Source organism: Brachyhypopomus gauderio, chromosome 19 (genome assembly GCF_052324685.1).
Source record: "Brachyhypopomus gauderio isolate BG-103 chromosome 19, BGAUD_0.2, whole genome shotgun sequence".
NCBI classification, from domain to species: domain Eukaryota; kingdom Metazoa; phylum Chordata; class Actinopteri; order Gymnotiformes; family Hypopomidae; genus Brachyhypopomus; species Brachyhypopomus gauderio.
This window is the reverse complement of record NC_135229.1, coordinates 3,516,683-3,534,042: the sequence shown is the minus strand read 5'-3', so window position 1 is coordinate 3,534,042 and position 17,360 is coordinate 3,516,683. Positions and strand designations below refer to the sequence as shown.

General features: G+C 40.0%; 1 protein-coding gene and 1 long non-coding RNA gene across 2 annotated transcripts; both read right to left on the bottom strand.

Moving 5' to 3' along the window:
- Positions 1-7,454: 7,454 nt before the first annotated feature.
- On the bottom strand, positions 7,455-16,812 carry LOC143483341 (polymeric immunoglobulin receptor-like). The gene is made up of 3 exons (XM_076982184.1): positions 16,689-16,812; positions 16,274-16,579; positions 7,455-8,386 (listed from the first exon to the last, which is right to left on the bottom strand). The coding sequence occupies exons 1-3, from the start codon at positions 16,810-16,812 to the stop codon at positions 8,043-8,045; spliced, it is 774 nt and encodes a 257-aa protein (XP_076838299.1). The 3' UTR covers positions 7,455-8,042.
- LOC143483022 (uncharacterized) lies at positions 10,964-12,271 on the bottom strand. Its single transcript, XR_013122362.1, has 3 exons — positions 12,222-12,271; positions 11,841-11,931; positions 10,964-11,203 (listed from the first exon to the last, which is right to left on the bottom strand). It is a non-coding gene; the product is annotated as an uncharacterized LOC143483022 (long non-coding RNA).
- Positions 16,813-17,360: the final 548 nt, after the last annotated feature.

Genomic DNA, 17,360 nt, shown 5'->3' with positions numbered 1-17,360 from the left:
GTTGTGGCCTAAAGACAAGACACTGGCTGTCCAATGAGACAATCACACAGTCCTCTGAACCACCGAATGCATCCACAGTTACCAGAATGCACAGGAAACAACCAATCACATCACACAATGTTGAATAAAACTATTTATTTGGTCATCAGTACAGGTTCAGCTCATCAGCTTTTCACAGCAGGTGTGTGTTACTCCTCTCTCCTCCTCTCTGTTATTCACTTCCTCTAATGTAGGAGACGACTCTTTAATGTGCACTATCACACCTGTTCTGCAATGTCCAACATCACCACGTGTGATGTGACAGAGTAAACGCACAACTGCATAAGAAAGTGAAGCGCGCGTCTTTGACCACAAATAACATCACAGATTCTTGTCCTTCTATTTGCAGTTTTGAAAAATTTTTAATATTTTTGTTTCATTATTTTTGATTTTCTTCATTATTTTTCTCTTACTGGGAAAAGTTTTGCACACAGAAGTGACAGAGCGATAAGCTGGTTCCTTCAGACCAGCGTGATCATTAGCTGTGAGGAGGTGCGTTAGTACTCCTGTGTGACGTATACTACGTGTACTACCACCAGATGGCGCCAGATCTCCACAATGCTTTATTATGACGTGCTGCCCTGTAGAGATTGTGAACAATATCTTTACCTCCATTCTCACCTCTCACTCCGCTCTCCTTCACAGAAAGGTAGACATCTAAATAAATGAATTTAAAACAATGATCCACAATAACATAGAACAGTAATATTGTAATAAACCAAGTAGTAGATCTGTAAGAGCCATATGTTTGTATTTACACATGTGTGATTTTGATGACTAACATTGATTTACTTTGTAAATTTAACACACTCCTATTTGTTAGACATAGTATGGCCCGATCCATATGACGTAGGTTAGATTGGTAGTTTTTGGGAAGATGGATTCGGGTGGAAATAAGGATGACCTAGGAGCATGGATTAACATAGTTTTGACCATGCTATTTGAGTTATAAGAATAAAGAAAGGAATGAAATGTCAGAATTTCAATAGATTTTTTTTTTTATTGAAGCTCAATCTTGGCACGTGTTCTTTCTTTTGCTCTAGTGCTTATTATTATTGTTCTGCCTTCGACCTCATCTCATGCCGTAGCTTAGTATGGTACATGTAAATTGTATGGTGAATACCGCCTCCTAGTGGACTTTTACGCGGTTTTGCGCCTTCAGCAGAAAACTACGTCCTGCGCAATTCCCGACTAGTTTTTCTGTTGGTGTAAATTCTGAACGGCCACGGATTTCAGCTCTCCTGCCTCCGTGTATTTTCACACTTGCGCCTTGGACATTATTTGTCTGTAAGTAATCCTTATATGTTAGTTAGCAAAATTATATGGATATTTGGTTGTTTATTTCGACTTATTTCGCTCGAGAGATAATGTTTACTTACCCGCAGTGTTGGCTAGTCAGATCTACCTAGCTAAGCTGGGTCTCGTTTTGTGTAGACAGAAAATAGATCGTTTTGATTGTGTTGTGGATTTGTTTTATGATTCACGTATGTTTATTTCATATCTTATCTACAGTTTTACAGTGAAAGTGAAATTGCAAGTGCGAGTGAGCGAGTAAAGAAGTGTAAAAGAAGAAAATAAAAGGACAAAATACACTCCAACTTGTCTTCTCTTAAACTGTTCGCTAGCTGTCTAGTTCTGCACCAGTAACGCAGCCCGAGGACAGAAAAAATATTATTATTATAGTGCTTAGTATTGATGTTCGCGGATGCTAATTCCATCAACCTTACAAGATATATCCATCCATTATCTTCACGTCGGGGTCACGGGGGTGGGGGGTGGGTTGGGGGTTATCTGGTTGGGTGGGTATCCTCCTAGAGTATCAAGCAGGGGTTCAGTCTGTATGGGTGCATCTCCCCTGATTATACTGACAGTTCTGCTGTCCTTGTACAGTTACAGTATGCAGTGAACACAGAAAATTAGTCTTTGTCATTTTTAAAGCATAAAAACACCAAAGGCAATGTTCTGAATGTTCATTAGGCATTAACCTTGGGCATGACTCTTACATCTAACATCAGGACAGGACACGAATTATACAAACATAAGACATGTTAAGACATCAGAGCATCTCTATCTATGAACATAAGATGAACTGTCTATTATGTTTGATGGAATTACATATGATGCTGCAGTAGGTGTGTGTGTGTGTGTGTGTGTGTGTGCGCATCTCACCCTCTCTCATGCTCTGCCTCAGTCAATCAAATCTCAAAAAAGTTGATTCTTGGACTCTAATTTGTCTCTAGTTCTGTCTCTAATCTTGAGTCCCTATTAAAATGCTGGAGACTCGTGGAACCAGTGGCGGAGCCAAAGGGGGGGCAGGGGGGGCAGTTGCCACCCCCAACAGAGTCCTTGCCACCCCTAGTGCCACCCCACTGGAAATGGTAATTTTAAGAGAAAATATGTTTCCTTTCGTTCATCATTTGTATATGGACCCCTCTGATAAAGCCTTGGTCACCCTTTGGCCACCCCTTGAAAAAAAGTCTAGCTCCACCACTGCCTGGAACCTCTCGAAAAAGAGGAATGTCTGCAAACTTGACTCTGGAATTTCAACTTCCATTAAAACTAAATGACAACAACATCAGTAATGATGATAATGGATATTTATTCATACAGCACACATTCACATTCACTATAGTGAGTAGAACAAAAAACATGACGGTGTTGAAATACATGAAGAGCAGATTGTCAGACGAGAGAAGTGAGACCATTATCTCATGTAAACTATTAGTTTTATAATGTTTCTGTCACAGTGGGGAGGCCGGGTCGCCACCAGAGGGCGCGTGTCTCAGCTCACACTGCTTCACAACACACACCCCCGAGCACCAAACCACTCCCTCGGTCCCAATCACCAGAATACTAGCACCTGTTCCCTATTATGTTGTGTGTGAAATGCAGAACTCCACAACATCTCTGAAACATAAAACAAATAATCAGTGAATCACAAAGGATCGAACTGCTGAGATGTCACAACACATCACTTCCTGTGAACCTTATCTTCAGTCTAAAAACAAAATGGCAGATTATTAAATTTTAGCCCTGTCAAAGTTAAATTAACTTTGTTCAAGTCCTTTTTTGTACATCATGTGTTTATACATCCAATGATTGGATATCTGACACCCACTTTCCTTCAACACATATGAAGCTAATACGGTTTTTAATAAAGAATTGGAGTTTTGTAAAGAGTCAGATGACCACTACAATCACAGAGCTTTTGTGACGGGCAGGGATGCGAATGAAAAAGGAAGCAATCACGCCAAGTCTCAGGGAAAAAAAGAGGGTTTAATGTATAACAAAAACTTGTGACTCAATCCAAATTAAGAATATAATAACCAGCAGTCAACTGGTACAAAGACAAGACATATATAGACAAACAAATGACCGTCAGGTGAGGTGGATCATAGGCCCCGCCCACCTGAGGGATGACCACAAAGCAACAACAAGACAACTGCCGCTGTATATGGGGGTGATGACCAGTAGGGGGCCCGCTGTATTGTGACAGCTTTCACCATCACTGTAATGTTTAATTACACACTACTCAGCACAGCCTGCAGTAACAAAGATTTGCCTCAGGAGAACCTTCTCCATTCTCTTCAGGAAGTTCTCACATAAAAATAATTTGGGTTTGTTGCACTCACGTGGGTTTGTTATTGTCAGACAGTCCAGTGTCTCTTGTGTTACAACCTAAAGAATCATGGGAATATGAATATTGTGTTTTGCTTTAACCCCCTCAGAACTCAGAACATAGCAGAACCATATCTGTTCCTACACTGTTTCTATGAGGGCTGTTCAGTAATCTCAGTCATTACATAAATGTCTCCTATATGGAGAGCAGACAGGATTCAGTCATGTGTTCCTCAAGGAACATTCACTTTTCCTCCACCTGCGTTATCACAGGTAGGACCCACAGCTTTATTATACCAAAACAACAAGAAGAAACAACATAAAGGTGTGTATTCTGTAGGAGATGAGGAGACATTCCTGACTGCAGCTAGACTGTAATGGAATGGTGTGTTTTAATAGCTTTAGAAAGCCTGGTAATGTGTGAAATGTTTGTAAAGATTGGGAAACTTATAGATTTAACCTCTGGAGCACCAATTCAACTACTTTACACTACTACAACTACTTTTTTTTGCATTGTTTGGTCTGAAAGCATGCTGAAAATCTTATGTGAAATGGTCTCCCTCATGTAGGTTTTGACAATTTTCAGGAATTTAATTCACAGTTGTCACCACAGTGAGAAAAGAAATAAGCAAAGTGATCTTAGGAACACAGTCTGGCCCCGCCTTCACCTGTCAATCATGTTTTCATTTGCCATGTGCTCAGTGTTTTAATTCCAGTTGTCACACCTCCTGGTTTAGTCCTCTGCCTCTGGTTATTAGTTACACCTGTGTCTAGTTCCTCGTTAGTCTTGTGAATATATATCCTTTGTTCCTTGCTGGTCATTGTCCATAGCTCAGTCTTACAGCCTTCGTGGTATGTTCATTGTTTGTTTCTGTTATCTTTAGATTGTGTTTTTGTAAGCTTGTTTGTTATATGTTTTGTTCAATGTGTCTCTGCCTGTTATACATGTTGGCAAATTGACCCTGGACCATTCTATACTGGTATCTGACTATGATACTGGACTTGCCCATAATAAATCTCATTCTACTCAGTGATTCACTGTAATCACATCCCTGTAGCCTTTTCCTGTGTTCAAACTGTGCTCATTGTAAATGGTATTTTCACATTCAGTATTTTAGGATCAACTGTAGAATCAAGTGTTACATGTAAACAGCAAATTGACGATGACACAGGAAGCTTTGTGCTGCCTTCTCAAATTAGAAATGTGATGACATTTGAGTTTAAAATAAGTCATTGAAATAGTTAACATGGTTGTTGTAGTAATAGATATCGAACATAGCAGAAAAAAACATTACCTGGCTACATAAATTATAGATAAATAAATATTGATTGTATTTGGAGTGGTCTGTGGAGTCGTCTTTCTGATGCTGGTTTTCTTGTTAATAAGATTCTCTGACTGTGTCACTGCAGAACACAAACAGCAAATTAGAGTAAAACCCACATGTGTATGGAAAAGATTCCATGCCAAATCGAAATGTAATCGCTACTAGACAAAAATGGAAATGCAATCCACAAAATGCATTGCTTTTCCATACAAACATGCAGAATACGTGCCACAATGAAATGCAAAGGCACTATTACATTACGTTTCAATGCACTTTATCTCCTTATTGAAAAACAATACACAAGAATTACCATTCAAAACCAAAATGCTGAATTTGTGCCAGAATTGAATATAATACAGCTCGAAATGTAATCACGGCACCGAGGTATTGCTTTTCACCGTACGGTATTTCTGACATAAATGTCTCCTTTAAATGTAATGATCACGAGATTGATTTAAACACTGATGTGATGAAAACATGCCACAATGAAAAGTAAAAGCTCCAGTGTGTGTGGATTTGTATTTAAAGAAAGAAACGCTGAATTCGTGCCAGAAGCCACCTTGAAATGCAATCGACTGAATGTCATTGTATTCCACTGTGTGTCTGCGAAGCTGTAATCGTGCCAGTATGAAATCTAATCACTGTCCAATAGGAACGCTCGCCTGCATTTGGGGCGGGGCTTAGACTCCAGTCAGAAGCAATCACTCATAGTTGGACTTGAAAGCAGCAGAAATGTCTTTTCACGACAGAATAAATGAGGAAATAAACAGTCTAATTGGACAAATTGAGGCTGGTGCAGTTACAGACGACTACGTGCTTAACTTAATTAAGCTGAAGGCGCTGGACAATATTGAAAATGGACCTTGAAAGTGTCGTACATGTGCTTGAATTCCACCTTGTAAAGGTGGATGAACCCTGCAAACAGAGCTGAAGAGCGGAACGCGACCTCGACCCGCCACAGCGGAGCCCCCGCGATTGCTACCCGTATTTTCCAGATTATAAACGGCTACTTATTCCCTCACGCTTTGAACCATGCGACTTATAATGAGGTGTGGCTTTTCTGCAGATGTTTCTTCACCCGTCTGGGGTGGAACAGAAAGTTAATCAGGTGGTAGGACAAAGTTGTAAATCAAAGAAGAAAGTACTCATTTTCATTTAACACATGCAAGCAGCAGGCACGACGGAGAATTTTTTTAAACGAACCTGTTGTGCCGAATTCAGAGTACCCTCGTTTGCACACGCATAAAAACACTACAGATGATATTCCGGAGTTACAGTGATTTTAACTTAGTTCATTGAGCACTCTAGTTTTGTCCTAACTAGATATTTAGACATAATACTGCTGTAATACTGCAAAGTCGTGGTCAGAGGTGAACTTCGTATCCATGAGAAAGTGAAGTTTGTAAGAATGTTCCCATTGTAAGATCAGTATGTGTTGGTGTACAGCAGGGATGTCAAAGTCAAATACACAGAGGGCCAAAAAAACAAATTTGCTACAAGCCGAGGGCCGGACTGGTTCAATGTTTATTAAAACATATTGTGGCAAAGCCAAGAAGGAGGTCGGATGCGGGTAGCTCATTTTCATGTAGTTTATTTAGAAACCAACAGTGCAGTCTTTTTGCTCTTTTAGCTGCACTGAGGACGCACCAAGTACACACATACACTTACTGACTCGTCAGAGACGGTGAGCCCGAACGTATGACTCGCAGAGCATCATGGGAGTCGTGAATACTCCGCCTCTTTAACTACACCCACCCAACACAGAACAACAACAATAACAAACCCTTGCGACGCTACAATATTAAAATGATTGCACATAGCCTATTGAACCAAGACCTAACACAGTGTATATTATTTAATGCTTAAATGAATAAAGCAATATTTTCTTATGGATCTGTCAGTAATTTCAAGTGAAAATATTTTTCAACAAGCAAACATGAATAAAGTAATAAAGGTTTGAAAAGTGCTGGAATTTAAGCTAAAGTACTTGAAAATGCTTGAAATTGTAACTACTTCGTTTCACAACAAATAGCTATCTGACTGAACAGTTCTCTTTTATTACATTAACAAATACGAGCCTCTTGTAATTCCAGGACGAAACATGAGAGAACGTGAAGACGTTAAGATTGGGCGTTTTGAAAATAAACAACCATTAAATAATGTGAATAAAAAGCTAATTATTTAGAATCATTTCGAGTATATGTATAAATATTTAACTTAATTAAGTTTAACGTGCTGGGAAATATTGAAATGGACCTTGAAAGTGACGTACAAGTGCTTGAATTCCACCTTATAAAGGTGTATGAACCCTGCAAACATGACTTTGTTCATTGCGCTGAGGCGCGGCGCGCAAAGTACAAAATTCGAGAGACGCACGACCTCGCGAATCGACAGCGCGCGAGATGCTCGCGCACTAGCTGAGCCACTGTGATTACGTTATTTTCGCCGCGCTGACCCTCGCTGCTTGTGCGCGCTGCAGTGACTTCGCGGGCTACCGTTGCATTGTGGGGAATGTAGTGTTTGTGCGTGCAAAACACCAGCGGGCGGCTGTGGCCTGCGGGCCGGTTCTAACAGTAATTAAATATCATCCAGGGGGCCATAGATAATCAATTCACGGGCCGGATCTGGCCCGCGGGCCTTGACTTTGACATATGTGGTGTACAGGAATGGTCTCTCTGATGCTGGCTCTCCCTGTCGGGTGCCTCTGTCAGTATGAGGAGAGATTAAGCAGCTTGATGCATGAAATCTCAAATCAACACAGTAATATCAAACACTGTGTGATTATGGTCACAACACTATCTGTTCTGGTACCTGGAGTGGTGTGTGGATTGATATTTCTGATGCTGGATTTTCTATTGTCAGGTGTCATTTTCACAGCTATTATCACTATAAGGAAAGAATGAACAACTTCATCTTTCAGACACATTCTGGAATCAGAATAGAGAACATTTTTCAGTAAGATGTGGTCTGGTTGCTACGTCTGTTCTCCATAAAAAGTTGTTGTTTTGTCTCTAGGCACTGTTGTGATGTCGTAAAGGTTCCCTGACATCATTTTCCCATTTAATTAATTACATAAACAGTACATGCAAACATACCTGTGAGTAAATCTGTGACTGTGAGGTGAACAGGAACCTGTACATCTCCAACAGAGCACCAGTACCAGCCAGAATCACTCTTCTTCAGTCCAGTCATCTCCACCGTGAAGGATGTGTTCCCATCATCCCTGATCCACACTGCTGAATTCTGGGATGTGTAAGTCCTCCCCACTGTGTAGCAGCTCCAGTCTGTAGATCTACACCACTGCTTCTGTTTATTCCAATATGCAGCACTGTGGAGACACTGGACACTGACGCTGCTCCCGTCCTCTCCACTCACTCTGCTCCTGTTCACTGACACCCTAGGAGCTGAACAAACACATATAAATACAGCAGTGTAAACATGTCCTCCACCATAAGAAACATCTGATAGAAGCCTTACAAACAGTCAGCAAGTCAATATCTAATACAGAGAGATTTCTTACCTGCACTAACTGTCAGATACAAATAATCCTTATCATCCGGATTATTTTTACCACCAATTTCAGCAGCACACCAGAACCATCCAGAGTGATTGGTGTTCAGTCTGTTCAGTTCCACAGTGAACATATTGTGGGTTGGATGATCAATAACTGATGTGCTTCCATGTGTGTTTGCATAAGCTACTAAGGTGCAAGAGGACCAATAGTATCCATGACACCAGTATTTCTTGTTTGATTTATAGGATTCATCATAAAAACATGGAATAGTGACAGAATCTCCACTTTTTACAGCAACATGTTTCAGCGTCCTCATGCACTCTGAGTCTGCAGATACACACACACACACACACACACACACACACACACACACACACACACACACACACACACACAGCTTTACAAATATCACTGTCTGTATCTCAGTACTGAGCAGGTAGGATTTATGTCCAATGTTAAAGTGAAGATCAGTTCAGAGCTGTCTGGAGCCACACTGCACTCTGAAATAGGTCAGCTAATAAAGGACCTGAAGACCACACAGGTGGTTCATAGGAGTGAACCAGCGCTGATCTTACCTGAGATGCAGAGGAGAAACACAAAGAGAAAGACAGAATCCATGAGAGAGTAACAGCACATGTAACAGTTGCTGCAGGACACAAATGACAAACACACTTCCTGCGTCAGACACTTGGTCATGTGCTTTTTGTTCACATCATTTTTCTCACATTTTTTGCTCTCTCGTTATCATGTCTGGTCCCGCCTCCACCTGCCAGTCAGGTCATTATTTGTTTTTCTAAGTACCTCATTCCTTTTTTCATGCCTCGGTTTATCTCCTCACTGTCTTTTATTGATTTCAGGTGTTTCTAGTTTTGTTATTTATTTCCTTGTGTATCCTTCTCTTGCTGATGCTTTGTTCAGGTTAATGTTGGTGACATGAATTTCTTTTCAGCTGTCCTTGTTTATGTATCTCAGTAGTTTAAATGTAAAATGTAAAAAATAAATGTAAATGTGTCATATTTTGTCAATTGTGATTTTTCACCGCAATCGAAATTTGTCCTCCGCTTTTTACCCATCTGTGCAGTTAGAACACACACACACACACACACACTAGTGATTACTAGGGGGCTGTGGATCACATGTGCCCAGAGCGGTGGGCAGCCCTAGCCCAGCACCCGGGGAGCAGTTGGGGTTAGGTGCCTTGCTCAAGGGCACCTCAGTCATGGCCTCAGGTCTGGGAATCGAAACCACGACCCTCCAGTCACAAGACCAGTTCCCTACCACCAGGACATGACTGCCCATGGCCCATTAACTGTATCGAGTGTGAGTGAAGCAGGATGCCGAGACGAGAGAGCAGTTCCAATATCGTCGTTTTATTTACAGATAATAGCACGTTTAGCTCCAGCAAACACAACACGCAGATGAATAGACTCAACAAAGACGAGCAACAAGCATCAGCACATCAGCACATATTACATACACTCACATCCGACGAAGACGAATGGAATCATTCGTCCCAAGATCACACTGTGGCAGAAACTGTGGCAATTGCAGCGACCCCATGATCACACACTCCATTTTTGTTATTTTGTCTCTGGTCAGTGTTGTCTCTATGTAAACTTCTTCAACTTCGTGGAGAAGCTGGATGCCTTTTGCAGTGTCTCCCCAAAGCGTCATGCTGCTTTAGTTAGATTGCAGCAGTGACTGAATACACGAGGACACACTGTGGAACTTATGAGGCTGTCAGATACCTACTGGGTTTGCAGAGAACAAGCACTGAAGGCCCTTCAGAGATATATGAAAGCACAACCCTTGATGAGATCTGTGAAAGATCTGCCTAACCTGGCCCTAGGTTGACCTGGGAAAATGTACAAAAGCAATTAACTTCTCATTCATCCTCTGCATGGAAATCACCATCCTATCGTTTTAACTCACTGTTGTTGCATCAAACTTAAAATGTTTTAGAAATGTCACATTCCATTATGTAATGCATATGCCCCTGTCACAACATCCTTGACAAAATTCCTGGAGTGCAGGTTACACTGCTAACCAGAAATACCAATATTGCTCCAACTACTGAAACCCACACAAACATGACAGCTCCATGCTTTAGATGGAGAAACAGATGATGCATTAGTTAGCAGTTTACTGAACTACAGTACTCAGTAAACCAATGCTTCATGTTGAAGGGATTCTTGTTCCTCTCCTGTATATCTTCTATGCTTCTTTCATTTCTGCTTTTGTCTGAGGCTGTTTTATCACATTTGATATTAAACTGAAGGTTTATGTTTAGTTCTGTAATTTTTCTGAATGTCTCTCTGGCTGTTTTCTGTGCCACAATGCCATGTGCACAATGTACTGCTGTGAAAATGTGCACTGAGGTTTTAGTAGTTTCTGAAGATTCAGAAGTTTAATACATATAATCGTTTTTATTAACCAAAGCTTTGGACAAAACAAAATCTTCAAACAAATTACAAACATGTTTTATACCTAAAACAAACACAGCAATAATGTTAACAAGTTATATCATTAATTAATAGTAATTCCTAATTCAATTACAACAAAAATGAATAGAGAAAGAAAAACAATGCAGCGTTTAATTAATTAAGAGAGTAAAGGAGGTGTGATTACAGCAGAGGGGAGACACACTGGACTCTCATCAGTGAGGAGGCGTCTCAGACCATCAATGTGAAACACTGAACTCAGGACCCTTTGGGGTTTAAACAGTTTGAAATGAGACACGGGTGTAAATAATAATGAGTGAACTGGTGATTGTGGGCTGGAGTTGGAAGGGGACGTGATTGGTGTATGAGACCTGGCGGGGTTCAGGTGACAGTGAGATGTCAACTTAGACACATTAACTACTACTGCAGGCCTGGAACTGTGTGAGATCCTGAGGGACTTCTTGAGATTTTTTGTAAGTTGATGTCATTCCACGGTTGTCAGTCATATTCATCATTAAGCTTATTTTCCAGCAGTAATGCTTTGCTGGAAAGATTCAAATGACAATCTCCTAAGTAAAGTTCACAGGCCAGCTAAAGTCACTGAAGTCACTGAATCCATTGTGCAGTATCACTAAGGCCCCGCCCCCCGTCAGGTCATGTTAAACATTTTGAAAGCAGGGGGGTAAAAGAACTACACCCCATAACTGCCCTGCTCTCTTATATTCACATCTATATCTTCCTTATAAAGCAGTTTTAGTATTTTGACAACAAATCTGATACCCTACAGATCCCAAAAGTGTTTAAATTAAAATGATGTAATAATTGGAAATGAACTTAAATTACTGGAGAAGTTGTTCAGATGAAGGATAAAATCAAACGATTTTGTTAAATGAAAGTACTTACTGTCCGCTTGGTGAGCAATGATAGGACCAACACACAAATTTTAATGGTTAGCAACAGAACTGTAGATGATGTCATCATGAGCATCTGGAGGCTGTTGGAACGGGGAGAGGTGAAAGATGAAGGTCAGCCAAAGTCTTCATCAGCACAACTGCTGGTTATTAAAAGCTCCACAACATCTCCAAGATACTTAATATGGATTTATAAGTGAAGCTTTATACGTCATTCTTACAAATAACTAAAGCCAGTTTATACTGTACTGTTAGCTATCACACACAAACAAATAATGATGCATCTCATCAGACCCTCTAAACAAGGAGAAAACAACAATGACAACAATATTGATATGTTTGTGTTAATGATTACGTTTCAGAATAATCAGACCTTCTCCAAGCTCCTTTGTTTTGACTTCTTTGACTTGAAACCAATTGAACTGTACAGCACCGTATCATCAGACTGAAAGAGCAGGAGAGCATTTAAAGCATTTTAAGAAGGAATTCAGAACTTCCTGTTTTTCAGCTAATCAGTACAATGACTGGGATCACACATGAAGTTCAGTACTAACCGTGGAGGCTGCAGTGTGTGTGTCTGTCTCTGCAGAGCCGGCTGACCTTGGTACTTCTGGATGTAATTGAAGTGATAGTTAGATAATGTCAGTTAGTTAATAGCCAGTTAAACTACACTCCCCAGACACTTTATTAGAAACATTTATTGATGAGTATTTACTCCAATTTTGGAGTTGGTGTTTGTAAGTGAAACTAGACAATACACCCCCTCTGTTGCTTAGTTTGACACAAATCATTTGCATTGAAGGTGTTAGTGGTCAGTTTTGACCAAAGGACATTTGCTTTGCTGGACATTTTCAATTACAGTCTAGTCTACTATAGTAGAGACACTGACACTTAAGCAACACTCTTGCAAACTCTCGCAACCATCCTGTATGTGTCCCATGACTGACCAGTGCAGTGTTTGTGTTTACAGTGAAGTGGTAAGAGTACTTAAGTACAATAACTAAATTCAACGCTGCCTTTCAGGATGTTTTAAAGTGTTTTTAATAGCAATAGCTTCAAATGTCTTTAGGTCTTATCCACGTCAAGGACACTTACTACACTTCCTCTTTGCCGTACAGATGCTACAAACCAGAACGGTCAGCAGCAGAAGTCCCACCCCCATCAGACTCCAAACGACTGTGATCCTTTCTTCCCTGTAGAGAGGACAATAAATCAATAAATGTATGTTGTTATGTACACTGGAAAGATCTGTAGAAGTGATCAGCAATGAATTGTCACTTACTTGGTTTCTTCCCTGTAGAGGCGACAATAAATCAATAAATGTATGTTATGTACACTGGAAAGATTTGTAGAAGTGATCAGCAATGAATCATCAGTTACTTGGTTTCCTGGGTTTGTTCTTTGTTTTCAGTTGTATTCATGTGAGGTCTAGCTGTAGAAGAAAATGTGACATTTTGTCTAAAAAAAGGAAAGAAAAAATATGGTGTTATGGTGTTAACCAGATAGTAGACAAGAAAGTGTGAGGTTGTTAACCAGAAAACTAAAACAAACTCTTACAGAACTGACAAAAGATAGTCACTGATACAATACTGTTTAAGACTGTAGAAATTCATGTAAAGTCATATTTACAGAAAAGTATTAAAAATATGGAGTGAGTAACAGAAAGGAAAAGCATATTATACAAAGATCAAGAAATAAATATTTACATTTGGACACTATAAACTACCACCTTAATAAACACATCAGATGCAACGTATAACACAGGAGCTCCACTCTTGAGTCAGGCACCATATTCACAATTAACAGATGCCATGTGATGGACCTCAGTTGTTTTCTTAAGTACAATATAGGAAAGTGATAAATGAACTTACATGCTGTCCTCACTGCTGGAAACTGCAGTCACAGATGTCGTTAAAGTGGAACAGAATTAACAAATAAATGTTATAATTACCCAAAATAGCAAAATTCTCATTTTAAAAAACCAGCACATATGCGGCTACCAGAAGTGTCCAGTGTGATGGAGCTGTGTCCAAAATCTAAAAATGAGAGAAGGTCAATTTTGACCACCTGATGATTTCTAACACAACTTGTGATACAGCGCTGCTTGCATGTCAATAGTAATAGAGAGAACAGAAATTACTGCAACATGCCAGTATTAGAAAGACCAGTTATATTTGTGGTTCTTACAGTGCTTACATGTATTTCACAATATATTAACTGCATTGTCAAAATTTTAAATAAATTCCCAAAACAGTACATCCACTTCTCAGTGTATCTCTCATATCATCATATCACCCATGTAAACCCATCACATCCCCCCAGGTGAAGGCTTTTGTTACAGAAATTGGTATTTTAACTTTCAGTGTTTTAGGAACAACTGCTGAATCAAGTGTATACTTCAAACTGACGATAGCAGAGGAAGCTTTGTGCTGCTTTGTCAAATGAAATATGTGAAGACAGTTGTGTTTAGTGGTTTGTAAAACGTAAGTCTGTGTAATAGTGTATATGGATAGTATAGTAATATTTATACAAACTAACCAACTTAGTTGATGACATCAAACACCTTGTTCCTGTGGGCATAACACTATCTGTTCTGGTACTTGGACTGGTGTGTGTATTGGTCTCTCTGGTGCTGGTTTACTTACTGTCAGGTGTCATTGTCACAGTTGTCACTACGAGAAAAGAATGAACAACTTAATCTTTCAGACACATTCTGGTATCAGTGAGAACATTTTTCAGTAAGATGAGCTCTGTTCTCCATACTGAGAATGTTGCATTCAGGACACAACAGAGACAAAATATGAAAGAGTCAAACTAACTCACTTCTACTCTTTTACACTGGGACTAAATCTAGTATTACACCACAGACTAGGGATGCAAATTATCGATTAATTCATTAATCGTTAGTTGACTGATCTTATCGATCGACTTTCGATTAATCGATAAGCGGCGTTTTTCACCTGAATTTCAGTGTTTCAATAGGGATTTTAAAAATATCAGCTAAATATACTGCTCAAAAAAATTAAGGGAACACTAAAATAACACATCCTAGATCTCAATTAATAAAAATCTTTGAAATCAGTTGAAAATCTCTCATTTCTACCTGTTGTCTGTTCCATTTGCACAAGAGCAGTTGAAATTGATTCACAATCAGTGAATCCAAGTGTGGATGACTTGGAGTTACATTGTGTTGTTTAAGTGTTCCCTTTATTTTTTTGAGCAGTGTAGTTGCTCAAAAAAATAGGTAAAAAAATAGGTTGCTCAAAAAATAATAATATTATATTATATATTGCTCAAGTAATTATGCATGAGGAAATTTTTATGGTATAACAAAATACATTCTTTCATTTTAAAAAAGGAATAAATTAAGGACTGGCTCAGTTCAATTTGAAACATTAGACATTAAAAAAAAAGTTTAAAAAAAAGAAGAAATTAAATAGAGAGCCAAACAGAATATTATTGAGCCCATGTTTGGACAATGTTTCTAGCTTTGTAGTGAACACATGCTGTAACGCGACCGGACAGTGCCCAAGTTTCCACAACATCATTGAGCTTGTCAGTTAAACTGTCAGCGGTGTGTCTATCCGACATGTTCGTCGTAATCAGCACTGCAGATTTTAGCTGCCAGTTCTCGTCAGTGTAGTGGCACGTCACAGTAATGTAACTTTCTGTTGTTAGAGCCGTCCAACAATCTGTTGTAAGGGCTACAGTAGTAGCAGTAGATAGCTTTGTTTTTAGCTCACTCGTATTTTTTTGTAGCGAGCTTCGAAAACGCTCGCCTTCCCAGTGTAGCTGTGATTTTAGGTTGACCAGGTGCACTGGTGATATGCAGGACAGCTGCATGCATGGTGTTCAAATTGAGTGAGCTAGTGGAACTGTTGTACTTCAATACCGCATTACACACAGAACATTTGACTTCTTTGCCTAAATTAACAATGTTGAAATTGTAGCGACTACTCCTCCTCGCAGCGAATTCCCTAACAGACAGACACTTGGCCCTTTAAGTGACACTGGGAGAGCGGCGCCTGCGCGCGCCAGGGTAGGGGAAGAGAACAGTGCTATTGTTTGAGTTGCGTGGAAAATAAAGTTTCCCTCCTTGGGATTTTCTGGATTACGCAGTTTCTGCCTCGTTTCCCAAACACGCTTCAAAATGGTCCCACACCGGTCTTTTCGCCCGCTTCATTTGTTTTCCACTCTGGTCTTTCGTGACACGTGTTCACCTCTCGTTCTTACGCTCTGTTCAAGTTAATACAGGAGCGCTCTCTAATGATTAATCGTGATTAATAAATTTTGATCGAGTAACGTCTTAATCGACAATTAATCGAAAGTCGATTAATCATTTGCATCCCTACCACAGACACAGGATGTTTACTAATTTCACCATTTAGTTAATTCATTAAAACACAAAGGTACATGTAAACATACCTGTGAGTGCATCAGTGACTGTGAGGTGAACAGGAACCTGTACATCTCCAACAGAGCACCAGTACCAGCCAACATCACTCTTCTTCAGTCCACTCATCTCCACCTTGAAGGATCTAATCCCTTCCCTGATCCACACTGCTGAATTCTGGGATGTGTGAGTCCTCCCCACTGTGTAGCAGCTCCAGTCTGTAGATTTGCACCACTGCTTCAGTTTATTCTGATATGCAGCACTGTGGAGACACTGGACACTGACGCTGCTCCCCTCCTCTGCACTCACTCTGCTCCCCAACACAGACACCGCAGGAGCTGAACAAACACATATAAATACAGCAGTGTAAACATGTCCTCCATCATAAGAAACATCTGATAGAAGCCTTACAAACAGTCCGCAAGTCTATACAGAGGGATTTCTTACCTGCACTAACTGTCAGATACAAATAATCCCCATCATCCGGTTTATATTTACCACCAATTTCAGCAGCACACCAGTACCATCCAGAGTGATCAGTGTTCAGTCTGTTCAGTTCCACAGTGAACATATTGTGGGTTGGATGATCAATAACTGATGTGCTTCCATGTGTGTTTGTATAAGCTACTATGGTGCAAGAGGACCAATAGTATCCATGACACCAATATTTCTTGTTTGATTTATAGGATTCATCATAAAAACATGGAATAGTGACAGAATCTCCACTTTTTACAGCAACATGCTTCAGCGTCCTCATGTTCTCTGAGTCTGCAGATACACACACACACACACACACACACACACACAGCTTTACAAAGATCACTGTAAAAAAATATTTTATCTCAGTACTGAGCAGGTAGGATTTATGTCCAATGTTAAAGTGAAGATCAATTCAGAGATGTCTGGAGCCACACTGCACTCTGAAATAGGTCAGCTAATAAAGGACCAGTTACACCCATGAAACTGAAGACCACACAGGTGGTTCATAGGAGTGAACCAGCGCTGATCTTACCTGAGATGCAGAGGAGAAACACAAAGAGAACGACAGAATCCATGAGAGAGTAACAGCACATGTAACAGTTTCTGCAGGGCACAAATGACTAACACACTTCCTGCATC